This window comes from Saccopteryx leptura, chromosome 3 (genome assembly GCF_036850995.1).
Source record: "Saccopteryx leptura isolate mSacLep1 chromosome 3, mSacLep1_pri_phased_curated, whole genome shotgun sequence".
Classification (NCBI taxonomy): Eukaryota; Metazoa; Chordata; class Mammalia; order Chiroptera; family Emballonuridae; genus Saccopteryx; species Saccopteryx leptura.
The window spans coordinates 164,418,571-164,437,915 of NC_089505.1; the positions used below are offsets into that span (position 1 = coordinate 164,418,571).

The 19,345-nt window shown below is 38.2% G+C and overlaps 1 protein-coding gene across 5 annotated transcripts in view; it reads right to left on the bottom strand.

The window, feature by feature from the left end:
• KYAT3 (kynurenine aminotransferase 3) overlaps window positions 1–19,345 on the bottom strand; it is a 65,592-nt gene that overhangs the window by 13,716 nt on the left and 32,531 nt on the right. For all 5 annotated transcript variants that reach the window (XM_066376735.1, XM_066376733.1, XM_066376734.1 and 2 more), the window contains 5 exons: window positions 18,466–18,552; window positions 16,842–16,967; window positions 16,621–16,741; window positions 10,618–10,694; window positions 9,521–9,610 (listed from right to left, as the gene is read on the bottom strand). In XM_066376735.1, coding sequence (XP_066232832.1) covers window positions 9,521–9,610; window positions 10,618–10,694; window positions 16,621–16,741; window positions 16,842–16,967; window positions 18,466–18,552 — 501 coding nt within the window. The remainder of the gene's footprint in view (window positions 1–9,520; window positions 9,611–10,617; window positions 10,695–16,620; window positions 16,742–16,841; window positions 16,968–18,465; window positions 18,553–19,345) is intronic.

Sequence of the window (19,345 nt, forward strand, 5' to 3'; positions counted from 1 at the left end):
AAATACCTTGGATAAATAAGGATAGGTTGCTTTAACCTAGAAATCTGTGGTTCCTCTGGAAACTTGGACCAGTTTCCAAATATGTTTGTCTAAAGGCGTGGGAAAAAAAACCAAAACACAAAAGAACAGAAAAACAGGCCACTAAACTGAAATGAAGAATAAGATGGTTCTGAAAGAAGTGTTCCAGATTCTTAACAGAATCTTTCTTTTCCTTAGCAACTTATTCATTCCTTATAGCCCTAGACATTGCCCTAGAAAATTCAAAGCCCAGGAGACATAAACATCTGTCCTAACTGTAGAGTTAAACCAGACTCCTCTTTTTCTCATAACCCACATGTGATCCATCAGCGTGTACCTTCAAAATATATTCAGAACCCAATCACTTTTCACCACTTCTACCATCCCCATTTTGTTCTGCCCACTGCTATCTCGCTCCCTGATCACTTCAACAGTCTTCTAAGTCAACTAAGCAGTCACAGTCCCTGCGATAACACAAGTTAGATCATGTCACTCCTGTGTTCTAACTTGCCAGTGGCTTCCTAACTCAGTTTTTACAGTGACAGACATGCTCTTACTTGATCTGGCTCCCCTCTACCTCTCTGATTAATTCTTTCTTGATCATTCTATTTCAGCTTCTGTGCTTTACACTGATATAAAAATGACAACCAGGCTGCCTGCCCCAGGGCTTTTGCACTTGTTCTTCTAGTTTGGAGGTTTTTTTTTCCCTAGGTAACCATGTGACTAGTTAAGCTCCTTCAGTTTGTAGCTTAAATGCCCCATTTTCAGAGTGAGGCTTTCAAAGATTACTTAACATTGTATGTTCTCCCTCTTAGCACTTTATGTCCTCCTTTTTCACAACTTTATTTTTCTTCATTGCATCTATCAACATCTGACATATATAATTAAAATATTTGTTCATAATCTCTGTATCCCCACTAGGTTGTGTGGTCTATGAAGGCAGAAATTTTTATCTGTTATATATCCAATATTCAGTAAATATTTGTTGACTAGGAAATGAATTTATTTTCAGAAGATAAAATGAGTTTAATAATATATAATAAAAGCAAATGTCAGAACTAGACTTTATCATGGTATTACTTGAGAGTCACTGGAAAAAGAACTGTATAATACACATTTTTTTCTAATTTAGTAGGCATTTTTAACAAGAAGCAAAAAAGCAAGTTTATTATAGCCAACATATTTCACTTTTTGGCCTTATAACTAACTGCCTTCCAGAAAAATAAAATTTTTTCAGTGTTCTGATTATTCACAGAATGATGGTATGTGGATTCCTGTTCTGTTTTATAAATATTTTTTAAAAATAGAAACAATACAGAAAGAATATATTAAAAATTCTTTCACCCATGCCTGACCAGGTGGTGGTGCAGTGGATAGAGCATTGACTGGGGACGCTGAGGACCCAAGTTCGAAACTCCACGGTCCCTGGCTTAAGCATGGGTTCAACAGCTTGAGTGTGGGATCACAGATATGACTCCACGGTCGTTGGCTAGAGCAAGGGGTCACTGTCTCAGCTGGAGCTCCCTGGCCAAGGCACGTATGAGAAAGCAATCAATGAACAACTAACAAGTGCCACAATGATGAGCTGATAATTCTCATCTCTCTCCCTTTCTGTCTGTCCTATCTCTTTCTCTCTCTCTCCCTCATACAAAAAAAATTTTTTTTCACCCATCTCTGTCCTTATATTTCACCTATTCACCTTAACCCTACAAATAGTCATTTTACTAGTTTCATTATGGATCCTTCCAAAGATCCTTTAAGAACATACAGGCAAACTGGGAAAATGGCAATGGAGTAGGTGGACGTTACAACTCCCACCTTCCAGAACCAAAGTGGATTACAACTTAACTTAGGAACAACCATCTTGAAACTCTGGACTAAATTAAGAGGAATCTATAACCAAGCATCACCGAAGAAGCCACACCAAGACTGGTAGGAAGGGCGGAGATGCAGAGAGGGCTGCCCCACTCCAAGGAGCAAGAGGGGGCCCAGAGGGACTCTCATAGAAGAGTGGGTTGCCCTGACAGGTGTGGGTCCTCAGCCTGAGGACTGGACTGGAACCCCAGAGATAAGAGGAGGCGTACGGACAGTATTTAGCTGAAAGAAGAGCCGGGTAACTGTTTACAAGGAGACAGAACTCTCAGACCCAGGCTTCTTCTTAAAGAAACTGCGCAGAAAACCTCGTTCACAGCCACTTACCCGGCGCTCCAATAGCATGGAGTGCCGAGAGGACTGGAATTGTGAGAGGAGAGTGTAGTCTCAGGGGCACAGGGAGAGACTGTGGGGGACAGCCACCCTGACACCTGTACTGGGTCACTCCTTAAATCTAAAGTGGCCATTTTTCCTGAAAGAACCAAGCCAGCAAAGGGAAGCAATTACCCCCCCACCACCACCACCAGAGGCTCTACTGCTCTAGTCAGTGCAAAGAGACACTTAGAAGCACGGGGCACATCAGGGTCACACGTTTTAAGTGCTGAGGTCTTGCATACACTGCTCCCCAAAACTGTTGAGTGGCAGAGAGCAGAGCCCAGTGGGGCAGCCTGTGTGGCAGTGGTGGGGAGCAGAGCCTGGCAGCCCAGGTGGCATGGGAGAGGAGCAGAGCCAGGAGAGGTGTTCCCGCACACCTGCAGAGCAGAGCCTGGAGAGGCAGCCTGTGCAATCGTGTGGGGTGGAGCCCAGCGAGGCAAGGAGTCACCTGCACCTGCAGGGCAACCCAGCAGGGAAGCCCTAGCTGCAGCCAATGAACCCACGAGCCAGCACACCCAGCAGTGTCGGTGCCTGAGTGCCTAAGGAGCCTGTGGCAGGGGGAGCCAGGAGAAAGAACACACCTTGGGAATAGAGAGGCCACACACAGTGGCCAAGAGCAGATAAAAGCCAGCCTAGGAGTGCAGCTGATATTTACAACGGCATCAGGGCCCAGCAGAGGCAGCCACAAATTGTGGATCACCTGTAGCTCCAAGAAGGTTGCTAAGGGCCAGTCATAAGCAGGGACTTCCACTAGTCTGAGCCAAGTTCTGGCCAGGGAGGTCCAGGGCCGGTACATCCAGCGGCCAGATACGAAGAGTAGCAGCTCAGGACCTAACAACCCTAGTTAGAGAGGTATCTTAAGGAAAGGCTCCTCACACCTGACCCAGCTAAGACATAGAAAATGCTGACACAAATAGCAAAAAGAGCAGTAGCAGAAGACAAGCAGGCCACAGTGGATTACAAATAACAGCTGAGGCCAACCCAAGAAGATTTAAAAACAACACAACTAAAAGCTGAAGGCAGACAACACCAATCCTATACTCAGCTAGCTACACAAGCAACACATCCAAAGGAGGAGTCTATTCAGAGACAAAATAGGAAGACAGAGAAATGCAATTCAAATGAATCAACAAGAGAAATCCCAGAAAAAGAACTGAATGACATGGAAATAGCCAAGATACCGGATGCAGAGTTTAGAATAATGATTGTTAGGATGCTCAAGGATCTTACAGCAACAATAGATGGACATAACAAGCACCTAAACAAAGAGATAGTAAGCATCTAAAAGGACATTGAAATCATAAAAAATAATCAGACAGAAATTACAAACACAATATCAGAAATGAAGACTACACTAGAAGGAATTAAAAGCAGGCTGGATGAAACAGAGGATCAAAACAGCGATTTAGAGGACAAGATAAGCAAAAGCATGGAAGCAGAACAGCAAAAAGAAAAGAAGATCAAAAAGTCTGAGAAACTCTAAAAGAGCTCTGTGACAACATGAAGAGAAACAACAGCCGTATCATAGGGGTTCCTGAAGGAGAAGAGAAAGAACAAGGAATAGAGAACCTGATTGAAGAAATCATAGCTGAAAACTTCCCTAAATTGATGCAGGAAAAAGTCACACAAGTTCAAGAAGCACACAGAGAACCCCATTAAAGAGGAACACAAAGAGACCTACACCAAGACACATCATAATTAAAATACCAAAGCTAGGATATAAAGAAAGAATACTAAAAGGTGCAAGAAAAAGCAGTCAATCACCTACAAAGGAGACCCCAATTTCTCAAAAGAAACACTTGAGGCCAGAAGAAAATGGCAAGAAATATTCAAGGTAATGCAGAACAAGAGCCTACAACCTAGAATTCTTTATCCAGCAAGTCTATCATTTAAAATTGAAGGAGAAATAAAATGCTTCCCAGACAAAAACAAAAAACAAAACAAAAAAACTCAAGGAATACATTACAACCAAACCAATGCTGCAAAAAAGGTTAAGGGGATTGTTGTAAACAGAACAAAGGGGAAAAAATTTCGTAAAAGAGGAATGTAGATTTAACGAATAAAATGGCAATAAACAACTACATATCAATAATAACCTTAAATGTAAATAGATAAAATGCTCCAGTCAAAAGACATAGGATAGCTTCATGGATAAAAAAACAGGGCCCGTACATATGCTGTCTACAAGAGACCCACCTCAAAACAAAAGATACACATAGACTGAAAGTAAAGGGATGAAAAAAATATTTCATGCAAATGGAAAAAAAAAAAAAGCTGGGGTAGCGATACTTTTATCTGACAAAATAGACTTTAAGGGAACAATCCAATAGAAAGATATAAATAACCATTATAAATATCTATGTGCCTAATATAGGAGCACCTAAGTATAAAAAGCAGATTTTGATGGACATAAAGGGCAAGATCAACAGCAATACTAAAATAATAGTAGGAGATATCAATACACCACTAACATCAGTGGATAGATCCTCAAGAAAGAAAATGAACAAACAGCCGTCTTAAAGGACACACTAGATCAACTGGATTTAATAGATACCTTCAGAACCTTTCACCCTAAAACAGCAGAATATACATTCTTTTCAAGTGCTTATGGTACATTCTCTAGGAGAGACCACATGTTAGGTCACAAAACGAGTCTCAATAAATTTAAGAAGATTGAAATCATAACATCTTCTCTGATCACAATGGCATGAAACTAAAAATCAACCACAATAGAAAAATTGAAAACCACACAAACACTTGGAAACTAATAGTGTGTTATTAAATAATGAATGGGTTAACAATGAGATTCAGAAATAAATAAATAATTTCCTTGAAACAAATAAAAATGAACATACAACAACTCAAAATTTATGGAATACAGTAAAAGCAGTCCTGAAAGGGAAGTTCATAGCATTACAGGCATAACTTAAGAAGCAAGAAAAAGCTCAAATAAACAACTCAACCCTGCATCTAAATGAACTAGAAAAAGAACAGCATGTAAAGCCCAGAGGAAGTAGAGGAAAGGAAATAATAAAGATCAGAGCAGAAATAAATGACATAGAGGCTAAAAAAACAATATAGAAGATCAATGAATCCAAGAGCTGGTTCTTTGAAAAGGTAAACAAGATTGATAAATCTTTAACCAGACTCTCCAAGAAAAAAAGAAAGGGGACTCAAACAAATAAAATTAGAAATGAGAGAGGAGAAGTAACAACTGACACAGCAGAAAACAAAGGATTGTAAGAAAATACTATGAAGAACTGTATGCCAAAAAATTAAACAACCTAGGTGAAATGGATAAATTCCTTGAAACATACAATCTTTCAAAAATCAATCTGGAGAAACAAAATATCTAAACAAACCTATTACAAGAAATGAGATTGAAACAGTTTTCAAAACACTCCCAACAAACAAAAGCCATGGGCCAGATGGCTTCACAGGCAAATTCTACCAAATATTCAAAGAAGAATTAACTCCTACCCTTCTCAAGCTATTTCAAAAAATTCAAGAGGGAAGACTTCTGAGCTCCTTTTATGAGGCAAGCATAATCCTTATTCCAAAACCAGGCAAAGACAACACAAAGAAAGAAAACTATAGGCCAATATCCCTGATGAATTTAGATGTTAAAATTTTCAACAAAATATTAGCCAACCCGATCCAGCAATACATGAAAAAAATCATACATCATGATCAAGTGGTATTTATCCTGGAGAGGCAAGGCTCGTACAATATTTGCAAATCAATTAATGTAATTTATCACATTAACAAAAGGAGAAAAATCACATGATTATATCAATAGATGCAGAGAAAGCATTTGCTAAAATCTAGCACCCATTTATGATCAAAACTCTCAGCAAAGTGGGAATACAGGGAACATACCTCAAGGTGATAAAGGCCATCTATGACAAACCCACAGCCAACATCATACTCAATGGGCAAAAATTAAAAGCAATCTCCTTAAGATCAGAAACAAGGCAGGGGTGTCCCCTTTCACCACTTTTATTCAACATAGTTCTGGAAGTCCTAGCCACAGCAATCAGACAAGAAGAAGATATAAAAGGCATCCAAATTGGAAAAGAAGAAGTAAAACTATCATTATTTGCTGATGACATGATACTGTACACAGAAAACCCTACAGTCTCAGTCAAAAAACTGCTGGACCTGGTAAATGAATTCAGCAAGGTGGCAGGATATAAAATTAATATTCAGGAATCAGTGGCATTTTTATACACCAACAATGAACTGTCTGAAAGACAAAACAAAAAAGAACATGAATATCTACAGCAATCTTGAAAAAGAAGAATAAAGTGGGTGGTATCATACTTCTTGATATCAAGTTATACTGTAAAGCCATTGTATTCAAATAAGCTTGGTACTGGCATAAGAACAGGCATATAGATCAATGGAACAGAACAGAGAATGCAGAAATAAACCCATACCTTTATCACAATTAATATTTGTCAAAGGAGGTAAGAGCATACAATGGAGTAAAAACAGTCTCTTTAACAAATGGTGTTGAGAAAACTGGACAGTTACCTGCAAAAAAATGAACCTAGATCACCAACTTACACCATTCACAAAAATAAACTCAAAATGGATAAAAGAGTTAAATGTAAGCTGTGAAACCATAAGCATCTTAGAAGAAAACATAGGCAGTAAGCTCTCTGACATCTCTCGCAGCGATATATTTGCTGATTTATCTCCACAGGCAAGGGAAATAAAGGACAGGATAAACAAATAGGACTATATTAAACTGAAAAGCTTTTGCACAGCTAAAGACAATAAGAACAGAATAAAAAGACAAACTACACAATGGGAGAACATATTCAATAAGTCTGATAAGGGGTTAATAAGCAAAATGTATAAAGAACTTGTAAAAACTCAACACCAGGAAGATAAACAACCCAATCAAAAAATGGGGAGAAGAAATGAATAGACATTTCTCCAAAGAGGACATACAGATGGCCAAGAGGCAGATGAAAAAATGTTCAACATCACTAATCATTAGAGAAATGCAAATTAAAACCAGAATGAGATACCACCTCACAGCAGTCAGAATGGCGCTCATCAACAAAACAACACAGAGTAAGTGCTGGCGAGGATGTGGAGAAAAGGGAACCCTCCTGCACTGCTGGTGGGAATGCAGACTGGTGCAGCCACTGTGGAAAACAGTATGGAGATTCCTGTAAATATTAAAAATGGAACTGCCTTTTGACTCAGCCATCCCACTTTTAGGAATATATCCTAAGAAAACCAAATCACTGATTCAAAAGAAGAAATGCATCCCCATGTTTATGGCAGCATTGTTTACAATAGTCAAGATCTGGAAACAGCCCAAGTGTCCATCAGTGGACGAGTAGATTAAAAAGCAGTGGTACATATACACAATGGAATACTATGCAGCCATGAAAAAGAAGGAAATCTTACCTTTTGTGACAACATGGATGGACCTAGAAACTATTATATTAAGTGAAATAAGCCAGGCAGAGAAAGAAAAATATCACATGACCTCACTCATTTGAGGAATCCAATGAACAATATGAACTGAGGAACAGAATAGAGGCATAGGTAGGATCAAAGGGACCAGAGGGAAAGCGGACAGAAGGAAAGGGTACCAGAGAATGGTACCAGAGAAGGAAAAGAGATTAGTGAAATTATATATACATAACACAGCGTTATAGAGAGAGGAAAGCAAATCCTGGAGGGAGGGCAAGGGAGAGGTTAAGAGGCACACGGGGGTGGGAGGGATGTACTCAGTGGGACATTTGAATCTATGTAAACACAATAAATTAAGAAAAAAAAGAACATAGAAGCAAATAGTTTATCCCTTTATTATACAGAATCTAGCAGATATACTGCTCTGTATCTTGCTTTTTACTTTACATTATATTCTAGAATTTTTTCCTTATCAGTAAGTAGAGTTTCTTCACTATTTCTCTATCTTTACTTTTAATTTTCAAACAGCCATGATGTTAGATAGAATAATGATTCCCAAAGATGTCCATGTCTTAACACCTAGAACCAAACATATGTTATTGTCTGGTAAAATGAAGTTTGTAAATATGATTTAAGTAAAAGTGCTTGCAATAGATTATTTTGGATTATTTTGGGTCTAATGCAATGACAAATATGCTTGTAAGGGAAAGAAGTGACAGGAGGATATGTGTTGACAAAAGTAGAGGTTGGAGTGCTGTGACCATGCAGCAAGGATGCGAGCAGGCCCTAAAAACTGGAGAAGACAAGGACCGAACTCTGTTAGAGCCCCCGGAAGGAATGTAGCAATGCTGACACCTTGCTTTCAGCCCTGTAAAACCATTTTAACTGCTGAGCACTAGAAGTGTAAAATAAAAGAGAACCTGGGGCCCTGGCCAGTTGGCTCAGCGGTAAAGCATTGGCCAAGCGTGTGGAAGTCCTGGGATTGATTCCTGGTCAGGGCACAAAAGAGAAGCAACCATCTGCTTCTCCACCCCTCCGTCTTCTCTCTCTTTGTCTGTCTCTTTTCCTGCAGCCATGGCTCAAGTGGTTCATGCAAGTTGGCTTCGGGCACTGAGGATGGCTCCATGGCCTCACCTTAGGTGCTAAAATAGCTCAGTTGCCACGCAGCGAAGTAGCAGCCCCAGATGAGCAGAGCATCGCCTGATAGGGGCCTTGCCCGGTGGATCCCTGGTTGGTGCATGTGGAAGCCTGTCTGTTTGCTTCCCCACCTCTCACTTAGTAAAAAAAAAAAAAAATCTCTGTTGTTTTAAGCCACTAAGTTTGTGATAATTTGTTATAGAGAAATAGAACACTATTACAGTTATATATTATTAAAATGTTTAGATAGATCATGGTTTACTTAAACCAATGGCTTACAGATGGATAACAACTATCCCCTATCTTCTGCAATAAATGTTCATGTACAGAGCGTCTTACACATGCAGATAATAGTTACCAGGGTACATTCCCAGAAGACAGATTGCTGCTTCACAGGACACACACATCTGTAATTTGGCTTAGTGCTGTTGCCGTACTTCACACAGAGTTTGTAGTACTTTGCAATCCCACCAGCAAAGTATGAGTGTTCAAAGTTAAAACTTGATGTATTAAAACAACAATAACAAACTATTATTAACAGCAATGATTATAAGTCTACTCTTAAACTCCCAAATTATACTGGAAGCCCTGTTCAAAAAGGACATGAAGGAAAGAACTAAGGCAATTCAAAGATACAACTTAAAGACACCATCACCAAAAGACCATGCCTCCAAACGCCTACCTGTAAAGGAGTTGCACAGGTGTAAATGCTATTTTGTTGAACTGTCTGTAAATGTTTTATTAAATGATTAGGACCAATGGACCAGCCAAGCTGGAAAAGGAAAAGATAAAAGCAAATTTCAAAAAATGAATCAAATCGTATGTACCAAATCCAATACAATACATAAGCTTAATGCAATTATTAAATATATTCAATTCTAAAACGTTCACACTGTAAAAGTAGTTCAGTTTTAGAATTATTTCAACTCTGTGTGTGTAAAAGTTGCCAAGTGAAGTCACTAAACTCTGCTCTCAGAAGGTAAACATTACCTGTAATCATTATTATCCTCTTCTAATGATTAATAATAATTATTATTATCTTGCTTCTTCTGATATTCTGGAGGTCTAAAAAACCGTACCAAAGCTTGTCTGAATTATGTATAGATTAACATAACTCTGAATGATGGCCTAAGGGATTCTTCCATTATTTGGTTCTACAGGCATCATTAATTCTCCCTGATTCTGAGCCATGTTTAGGAGAAGTGAGGTTCAAAGATAGGTAATTTTCAACTGGATAAACATTTGTGCCCCAGAATGCAGTGGTTAAGTGTACAGAGGAAGCTTGCTTGCATGCCCTGGGCTGAATTTATTAGTAGTGCAACTTTCAGCAAGTTCCTTAACTTCTCTGCACTTTAGTTTTATTGTCTGTGAAATGGAAATAACAGATTGTATCCACTTCATAAGGTGACTATGAGAATAAAAGGAATCAGCACATGTAAAGTACTAAGAACCTGGCATGTAGTGTAAGTGCCAAAATATTACTATTGTTATTTGTTCTACTTTTATATTAATAGGCAGTAATCTGAACATTTTTTGCTAAGAAAAAAGAGTCATTAGTTGGTTACCTACAAAATGAAAAATTACCTATGTTTTCTTACTTTTAACAAAATGATTAGGTCTCAAAATAAAGGCCAATGTGAAAGCTGAATGAGTAAATAACAAGCAATGATTGTTAAGTATAAAAACCCGTGTAAACTAAATATATATGCAATTAAAACACAAAGAAATCTACAAGAAATAAAGTATATGCCTGCTTTTAAGCATTTAAATTCATCTCACCTTCCAGCCAGTTACACTGAAAGTCTTTCCAGCACTTCCTATAGTTATTGTTCTCTCCCACATACCTGGAAAAGTGGCTGAACAGGGAAAAAAAAAGTTAAATACTTGCTTTCTAATCAATCTACATTTGGTACAGTCTAAAAACATAAATGTATCATAGTGTAGTCAGTATAGTTATTTCAATATTTTTTTAAAAAAAGGATAATGTAGTTTTAACTCAAGCATAGTTGAATATGTTATAATGCTTGAAAACAATTGCACCAAAATAATTTTTTTGTGTGTGTTTTTCTGAAGTTGGAAACGGGGAGGCAGTCAGATTCACTCCAGCATGCGCCTGACTGAGATCCACCCGGCATGCCCACCAGGGGGCGTTGCTCTGTTGCGACCAGGGCCATTCTAGCGCCTGAGGCAGAGGCCATAGAGCCATCCTCAGCGCCCAGGCCAACTTTGCTCCAATGGAGCCTTGGCTGCGGGAGGGGAAGAGAGGGACAGAGAGGAAGGAGAAGGGGAGGGGTGGAGAAGCAGATGGGCACTTTTCCTGTGTGCCCTGGCCGGGAATCGAACCCAGGACTCCTACACACCAGGCCGACACTCTACCACTGAGCCAACTGGCCAGGGCAAGCACCAAAATAATTTTAAGCAGCAAAATTATTTCCAGGGGCAGGAGTGGCGGAGGTGCCAGCAGGAGCACTCACGCAAGCTGTGGCACCCAGCCGTTTGTAGTAGTAGCTGTGTGTTCAGTGTAATCCTTCTGTGGCGTGTCTTGTTTGTGACTTGGCTATTGTTTAGCTCACCTCTATTCTGCCCATTTTCTGAGTCTGTTTCTACAGAACCCCTTAAGGCAACGATTCTTAAAATCTGGCCCCTACACCAGAAATATCAATGCACTAGGGAACTACTAATAAAAGCAAAATTCTTGGACTGCATCCCAGACCTACTGAATCAGAAACTGTGGAGGTGGTCCAGCAATTTGTGTATACCTGTGTGTGTGTGTACATGTTTTGCTAACAACTTTATTGAGATAAAAATTTCACACCATATAATTCACTCATTTAAAGTGTACAATTCAATGTTTCTAGTATACCCACAGAGTATTGCAACCATCATCAAAATCAATTTTAGAACTTTTTTCACCCCAAAAGCAGCTCCATACATTTTGGATATCACTCCCTAATATCTCTATGGCCAACAGCACTAGTACTTGTGACTGAATGGAGCTTATCTAACACAAGTGTTTCCTCCATAACACACAACAGTATTCCTGCACTTAGAAACATTAGATACCACTTTAGTTCCATGCTTAGGGGCCACTTTAAATAGCAAAATCTCCATTGAAAAGACAGTTGCTTATGGTCTGACCGAAACAAAAAGGCAGAGTGTTGCCTCGATGACTTCAACTGAGAACATGCATATCAGGTGATCAATTTTTCACCCCTCTGACTATGTCTGAGAAAGAATCACTGTAACAATTTGGGGTTTACAGATGTAGTTTAATGAGTGGGTGAATTCACAAATACAGGTTTTCATGAATAATGAGAAATGACTAGTGAAGGTTTCCAAGTTGATTGATATCTTTAATAAAATCTTTCATTCATATATTCATCCACTTGTTAAACATTTATTAGCAATGATCAGGCAACAGGGACTAAGCTAGGTCTAGAGGAAACAAAAGATGAGAAAGATAGAGTTCCTATCTTCAAGAAGCAAATGTCTAGTGGGGGTAGGAGACGAGTAAGACAACACTTGTAATATAATGTGACACTAGAATAGCAATGGGCATGGAGTACTGTGCAAGATAGAAGGTGTCAGGGGTGGCTTTCTGTAGCCAGCAATGCTTGTGCTGAGACTTGGAAGATGTTTGTGAGGCAGGAAAAGGGAAAGAAAGGTAAATCTGGGGCAAAGGGAATGCAGAAAACAAATTCCTGAAGGTATAAAATGCAAGAGTTTGTGAATTTTGCTAAAATAGTGGTATATTATTTCTCTGGTAATATTCTGAGAAGGCTATCTAAAACACTGCTTTTTGGATTCCTCAACTAATTTAGTTGTGAAGTTCTTCACATGAAATCCTACAAGTTTTTTGCTTGTTTTTTAGAGGTACAATAGATGCTCCTGTATTGTTCTAAGAGTGTTAGTACAGACAAAGGGAAAATAAATACCCATTTCTGGGGGGTGTGGGAGAGGGCTAAGTCTTACTAAAACATAAGGTAGCTAAAGAAATTGCCAAAATGAATGTATACATAATTTTGGTCTACCATGAAACACCTGCCAATGTTTGTAAAGAAGGAACATTCTAATATTTTATAGAAAGTTCTGAGATAGTTCTAGATGTCCAAAGTATTCCAAAAAAACTTCATGACACATGTACCACTTTCCTATTTGACCAGAGAAAAATCTAAATTATGCAGAATGTGAAGTATCACTCCCTTTAAAGTAATAATATATATCTCCGAAATCAGAAAGTCCTATTAGGAAGAATATTTAGAAATAAAATCATTAAAATTAAGAATTAACGAATTAACACAATCTTAACATGTTTTCACTATAAGTTATACATAAAGGAAATTAAAAAGTACTCACGTCAAGCCCTGGCTGGTTGGCTCAGAGGTAGAGCAATGGCCCGGCATGTGGAAGTCCCGGGTTCAATTCCCGGCCAGGGCACACAGAAGTGCCCATCTGCTTCTCCACCCCACCCCCTCTCCTTTCTCTCTATCTCTCTCTTCCCTTCCTGTAGCCAGGGCTCCACTGGAGCAAAGTTGCCCCGGGTGCTGAGGATGGCTCCATGGCCTCCAAGTCAGGTGCTAGAATGGCTCTGGTTGTAACAGAGCGACGCCCCAGATGGGCAGAGCATCGCCCCCTAGCAGGCTTCCAGGTGGATCCCGGTCTGGTGCATGTGGGAGGCTGTCTCTCTGCCTTCCTGCTTATCACATCAGAAAAAAAAATACATCAAATATATATAGGTGTCGTACACCAACTATCAAATCTAATTTAGTATTTTAAAGAGCTAATTTGTTGATAGCTATTTTATCCATATGAAAGTGGATGTAAGCTGACCAGATAGCTTCTAAAGAACTTTACACTAACTTTCCAAATATCAATGGATTAGTATATAAAAATCAGTGTATTAGTATATCTCTTCTATGAGAGAGGTTCTCTTGTTGACTGAAACATCTTTTTACTAAAACCTGGGACTATCATTTGAATAAATAATTTGAACAAATTCTACTATTTCAGTAAAAAGGCCTCTGAGTAAATTTAAAACCTAGAGATGTGCATGTCCTCTCAGTCTCAGAGTTTTGAGGAGCCACACAAGTTAATGTAAGCAAAAAGGCAGAAAAGATGGCCACAGCACTGAATGTGACTATAATCCTCTAGAGGCAAGTAATAATAATAATCATCTTTGCAGGTCTAATGATTTATAAACTATGTCCAGTATCAGTAGTTTAGCTTGCCATTATATCTGGAAGGCAACTGGTCTTTGCACTTCTCATTTATGACCCATGATCCTTAAATCAGCCACAGCAGCTATAACAGTTATTCACAGGCGACTTGCTTCAACAGACGTCAGATAAAGATTAGAGGCATGAAGAGCACACCAGGGAAACCTGCCTGTAACAACATGAAGATGATTCTAATTGCATGATGTGTGGCTAGAGCCTTTTTGTATTATATTAAAGAATTACTATTGCATTCAGCAAATTGATGGAAGAGCCATTTTGCATCTTTTCTATAACAAGGGTCACTGTATTTGATAGAATAAGTTTTCATGCAACCAAATTGCGTTCTCTAATTTAGTAGTAAATTCATTATTTTCTTGTTTTAACTTTATAGGCTGTTATAACACCTAAAAGATTTGACCTAAAAATATATGTCACGATATTGCTAGCAAATAATATTATCAGTTACATTGTTACCATGAAGGGCTTATAACATAACATAAGGTTTAAATATAATACAGGTTTAAAAATAATTTCAAGATTATTTAAAGCAATCTTTTGAAAAGAATCTTGCTAAACTGAGTTAACTAAAACTCTGAAGCTTTGAGTCATTCTTGCATAGGCATAAACATATACTTTAGGTTGAACATAAAATTATATTTATTCATTAGATAGATGCCTCTCCCTCTCTGCTTAATCTAAAAATATTAAGTTTTACAAAATAATTTAATGAAATAGAATTATTCTATTTAAAATAAATATTTAACTATTTTAAATAAATCAAATAATTTTAAATAAAATTAAATAATAATTTAGTAAAATTTAATCTAAAAAAATCTACCAAAAAATCATTTGTTCATATTGAACTAATTTTCCGCCGGAGAATAGTTCAAATGACCCAAGACAGGTGAAGGTGAACTCTGAAACACTCTGACACAGAACCACAGTTTGCCCTGTTAAGGCACCATACTTTGCAAATCTCTGGCCCTTCTTTGTTTATACATTTCTCCTCATAATTTGGTCTTGATCATCAGGTCTATAATTTTCACTTGTCTTCAGACACTGAAACTTAGCAAGACTAAAGCATGAGAAGCAGGAATATCCTTGGCTCAATTCTTCTCCAGAGGTCAGCCCCTGGTTTAGGGCCTCACCATTGCTGAGTGGTCCAGGCTGCCTTTCTCAGAATTACACTTGCTTGTTCTCTTCCCACATTCTAATGGCATCCCCTCTGTACCCTCCAGTTTCTCCCTCTAAATATAATGGTTTATCAACTCCACTGCAAGGGTGTCTGACTTGCTTCAGCTCCTCCTCTGCAGCTGGCTCTTGTCTGTATAAACAAATCCAATCACGTAATCAATTCCCCTGTACTCACACTTTTTGCAGTAGTTCTGAAAGTATGCTTACTGGTACCCTCTCTAGTAATCAAATTAATTAAAGAACTTAAAAAATCAACTAAGTTTTCCTCCACAAAATTTTTGAAGCATTTAAGATAAATGCTGCCACTTATCTGATAGGGAATGCTACCAGTAGCGGAACAAATCAGCATTTAGTAAATAAATATTAATAACAAAATCAGAAAAACTCAGATGTGTTTATTTTAATACCTCTTTGTTATGTCTCTACAACAATTTGTAGTGTACCATAAGAATAAGAATAGCTATGACACTGGCAACAACTATTTATATATAAGTTCACTAATTATTTTATTTACTGGTTTTTGCCACAATGATTTTAGTTACTCTTTCCTTAGCTTTTCACACCTCCTATTCATTTATTCAACAATTACTTTCTGATTGTCTACCATGTGCAAGACCATATTCTGGGAACTGAGGATTCAGAGACCAAAACAAACAAAAATCCCTTCCTACTTGCATGTTACAAGTAAAATATATAGATTCTGATATATGCTATGGAGGAAAAAGCAAAACAGGACAGAAAAAAGGCAAAGCAAATGCTGGAAGGAAAGGTGTAACTATGGTCATAAAAACTAACACCTGAATAAAGACGTAGGGGAGGTGAGAGACTGAGCTATGTGTACATCTGCGGGAAAAGTGTTTTCAGGCATAGGAAGGGCAAGTGCAAATAGTGGATACAAATTTGGGCTACCCGAGAAGACACCATGGCCTTTGTGAGGTGGCCCAGTAATAGTTGCAAAATCCTAGGCAAAGGCCAAGCAGCAATAGCATACTGTCCCTGAAATTTCTTCCCAGTGATCCGGGAATTTTGTCAACTTATTCAGCAGAGACAGTTCAGTTCAGGAGCAAAAAAGCTCCTGTGTCTTATGGACCAAGTTATAGCTGGATTCTTGATAAAAAGCCAAGAATACAGGCAGTATTACTTCTCTGTTTTCATAGCTTTATAGTATGATCCAAAATCTCTCCCCTTAAGTTTGTGCTGTTTGTCATTCTATCTGTTCATTAACTCACTCAAGCACCATTTATTCAAATCTCATTTTTAATTTGTTTATTATTACAAAGATTATTTTAACGCTGTTCTGGAGTCCTTTCTAATCAGTTGTTCCACACATGCCCAAACACATTCAGATTTGTGACTCTGTAATAATCAGTACCTATTTTTAGATGCTTATTTCCAGTATATACAAGCCATTCATAAACCTCGTCACTGATGCAGAGTGTGTCATATTTGATGCAAAGGTCAGCAATTACTCGAAGTTCCTCTTTGGTGTACACCTATACATATTAAAGGAAGTAAGTGCAGAGCAATTATTATTCAACGTGGGAGAAAATGATGGATTAGAAGACTGTATGAAGAGATCAAAGACTCACTTACTTTGCCAATGGGGTTATGTGGAGTATTTATTATAATAGCTTTGGTTTTGGAATTAAATTTACTTGCCAGTTCTTCGGGATCCAATGTCCAGTCAGAACTAGACCATTTTTTCCCAACAACAAGTTTCTAAACATGAAGAATAAAGATGTGATTTAATTCACTGAACTTGTGTTTGCTGTCTTACAAATAAATAACTTAATAAAGAAAAAAAATTAGAGAAAAACGTGGCAAATATAACAATAAATGACTAACAAAGGAAATAAGCAGAAATAACTAAGCTTTAGTTCTGCCTTAAGAGCCCAAGAGGACTTGAGTCTCATGTACATGTCTATTAAACAGAAAAATGAACTCTGTTCAAGTGCCTATATTCCTTCAAAGGAGCCAACTATATGGTTAACAGGTCTCATATTATAAGACTAGTAGAAGATTCTGTGATTCACGTTAGTGTACTGCTTATTTCAATAAGATTTTACAAAAGACAATGACACTATATTATATTTCTAAAGAAAATAGTATAATAAAACAATCACTTAATTCAGAATGCAACAAGCATACTTATCCAGCACCCAGCATTACCCTGCACTGTTAGTCACTGGGGAGCAGTGATATAAAAGTGAATCAGAAACAGCATCGTCCCGATACACAAAGGCTGCAGGTATGATCCCAGTCCGGGCACATACAGGAACAGATTGATGTTTTTGTCTCCATCTCTTTCTCTCTCTCCCTTCCTCTCTCGCTAAAATACAAATATTGATCGACTTACAACCTATGTAACTTACGACCGTTCGACTTTACGACCACAATCGCTAGCCACGACTGCTCTGTGTCTGGTAGCGCAAGCATTGCCCAGCTGGGCGTATGACAGTGCAGACCAGCTTCCGGCAACACTACCATCTCCGCGTGCTCCATTTCAACTGTTATCCCAGACTCAGTACAGCAATTTGTGTTTTGTGTCTTGGATATTTTTCATCAAACCCCTCCCAAGATGTCTACCAAGAGGAAATTGTCTTTGCAAATATTAAACCAGTTGTACTGGTAATGCAGTGTTTTACTTAAACCTGACAAATGTAAAAATAAGAAACAAAATGGTGTAGAGATGATACAAATGGTATAAAATGAACAAAGAAAATTATGATATATAATAATGAAAGAAAATTATGATAAAATATGACTTAAAGATTTTTATAACATCATTTCACAGTATTGTACATATAGCCTACTCAACTTCCGACCAAATCCTGTTACGACTGGTCTGTCGGGACCAACTGTGGTTGTAAGTCGAGCACTAGCTATAAATCAATAATAATAAAAAAAAAGAAATGGTCTCTAACCTGGTGGTGCTCAGTCAGTGGGGGAGACACATGACCATAAAAGATAATATAACATACACTGTGGATGCTAATACAATAGAGACACATGGCAGACACATGATAAAGTAATAAAAGTTCCCCTCTTCATGTTAGTTGTTGACAAACTTCAGTCAACATACTATTCAGTCAACTATACTATTCAGAGATAGTATAGTAAATCCCAAAATATGATCAAAGTCGAAACTCTATTGGTGACAAAGTAATTGGTATTTTCAAAACTGCTTAAAGTATGTGAATGGTATTGGCAAACTTACTGATCTTAAAGGAATAAATACAGGTATTCCTCCAGCCATTCTCACCATGGGCTCATAGCAGTCATAGAAAGGTTCTATTACTATGACCTAAAATAAAACCAAATAAGAACACAACATATCAATCATTGATTCATTTAACAAATATTGTGTAACTACTATGTGTGAGGCACTAATATTACATGCTGAGATACAGCAGTAAAAAAAGCAGGGCTTGCCTTTATAGAGTTCACATCCGAGTGGTAGAGACCTTGGGGATGAACTTGTCGGAGCCTTCATTGGAGTTGTTGATCTGAGTTCTACAGATAGGCTTGCAGTGGGAATCCTTGGAACTGTATGCAAAGTTTTATATGTGCACAGGTAGATTTTTGAGAGGAAAAGGGCCATAGCTCTCATCACATTCTCAAAGGGATGTTCCAGCCAGAAGCAGTAAGTTTGTTTGAATTTCAAGTTAAGAAATAAAATATCAGATGGTGGCAGAAGCCACACTATAAAGAGAATAATGTAATGCTCTCTGTTGTGGAATACTAATTTATAAGTATTATCTTGAGAGTAAAGATGTTTCCCTTTTTGTATGTATATATGTATGTATGTATTTATTTATTTAGTGAGAGAAGGGGAGGCAGAGACAGACTCCTGCATGTGCCCCAACTGGGACCTACCCAGCAAGACCACCAAGGGGCGATGCTCTGCCCATCTGGGGCATTGCTCTGGTTGCAACCAGAGCCAATTTTTAGCACCTGATGCAGAGGCTATGGAGCCATACTCAGTGCCCAGGGCCAATTTGCTCTAATCAAGCCATGACTGCAGGAGAGGAGGAGGTGGAGGAGAGAGAGAGAGAGAGAGAGAGAGAGAGAGAGAGAGAGAGCGCGCACGCGCAAGA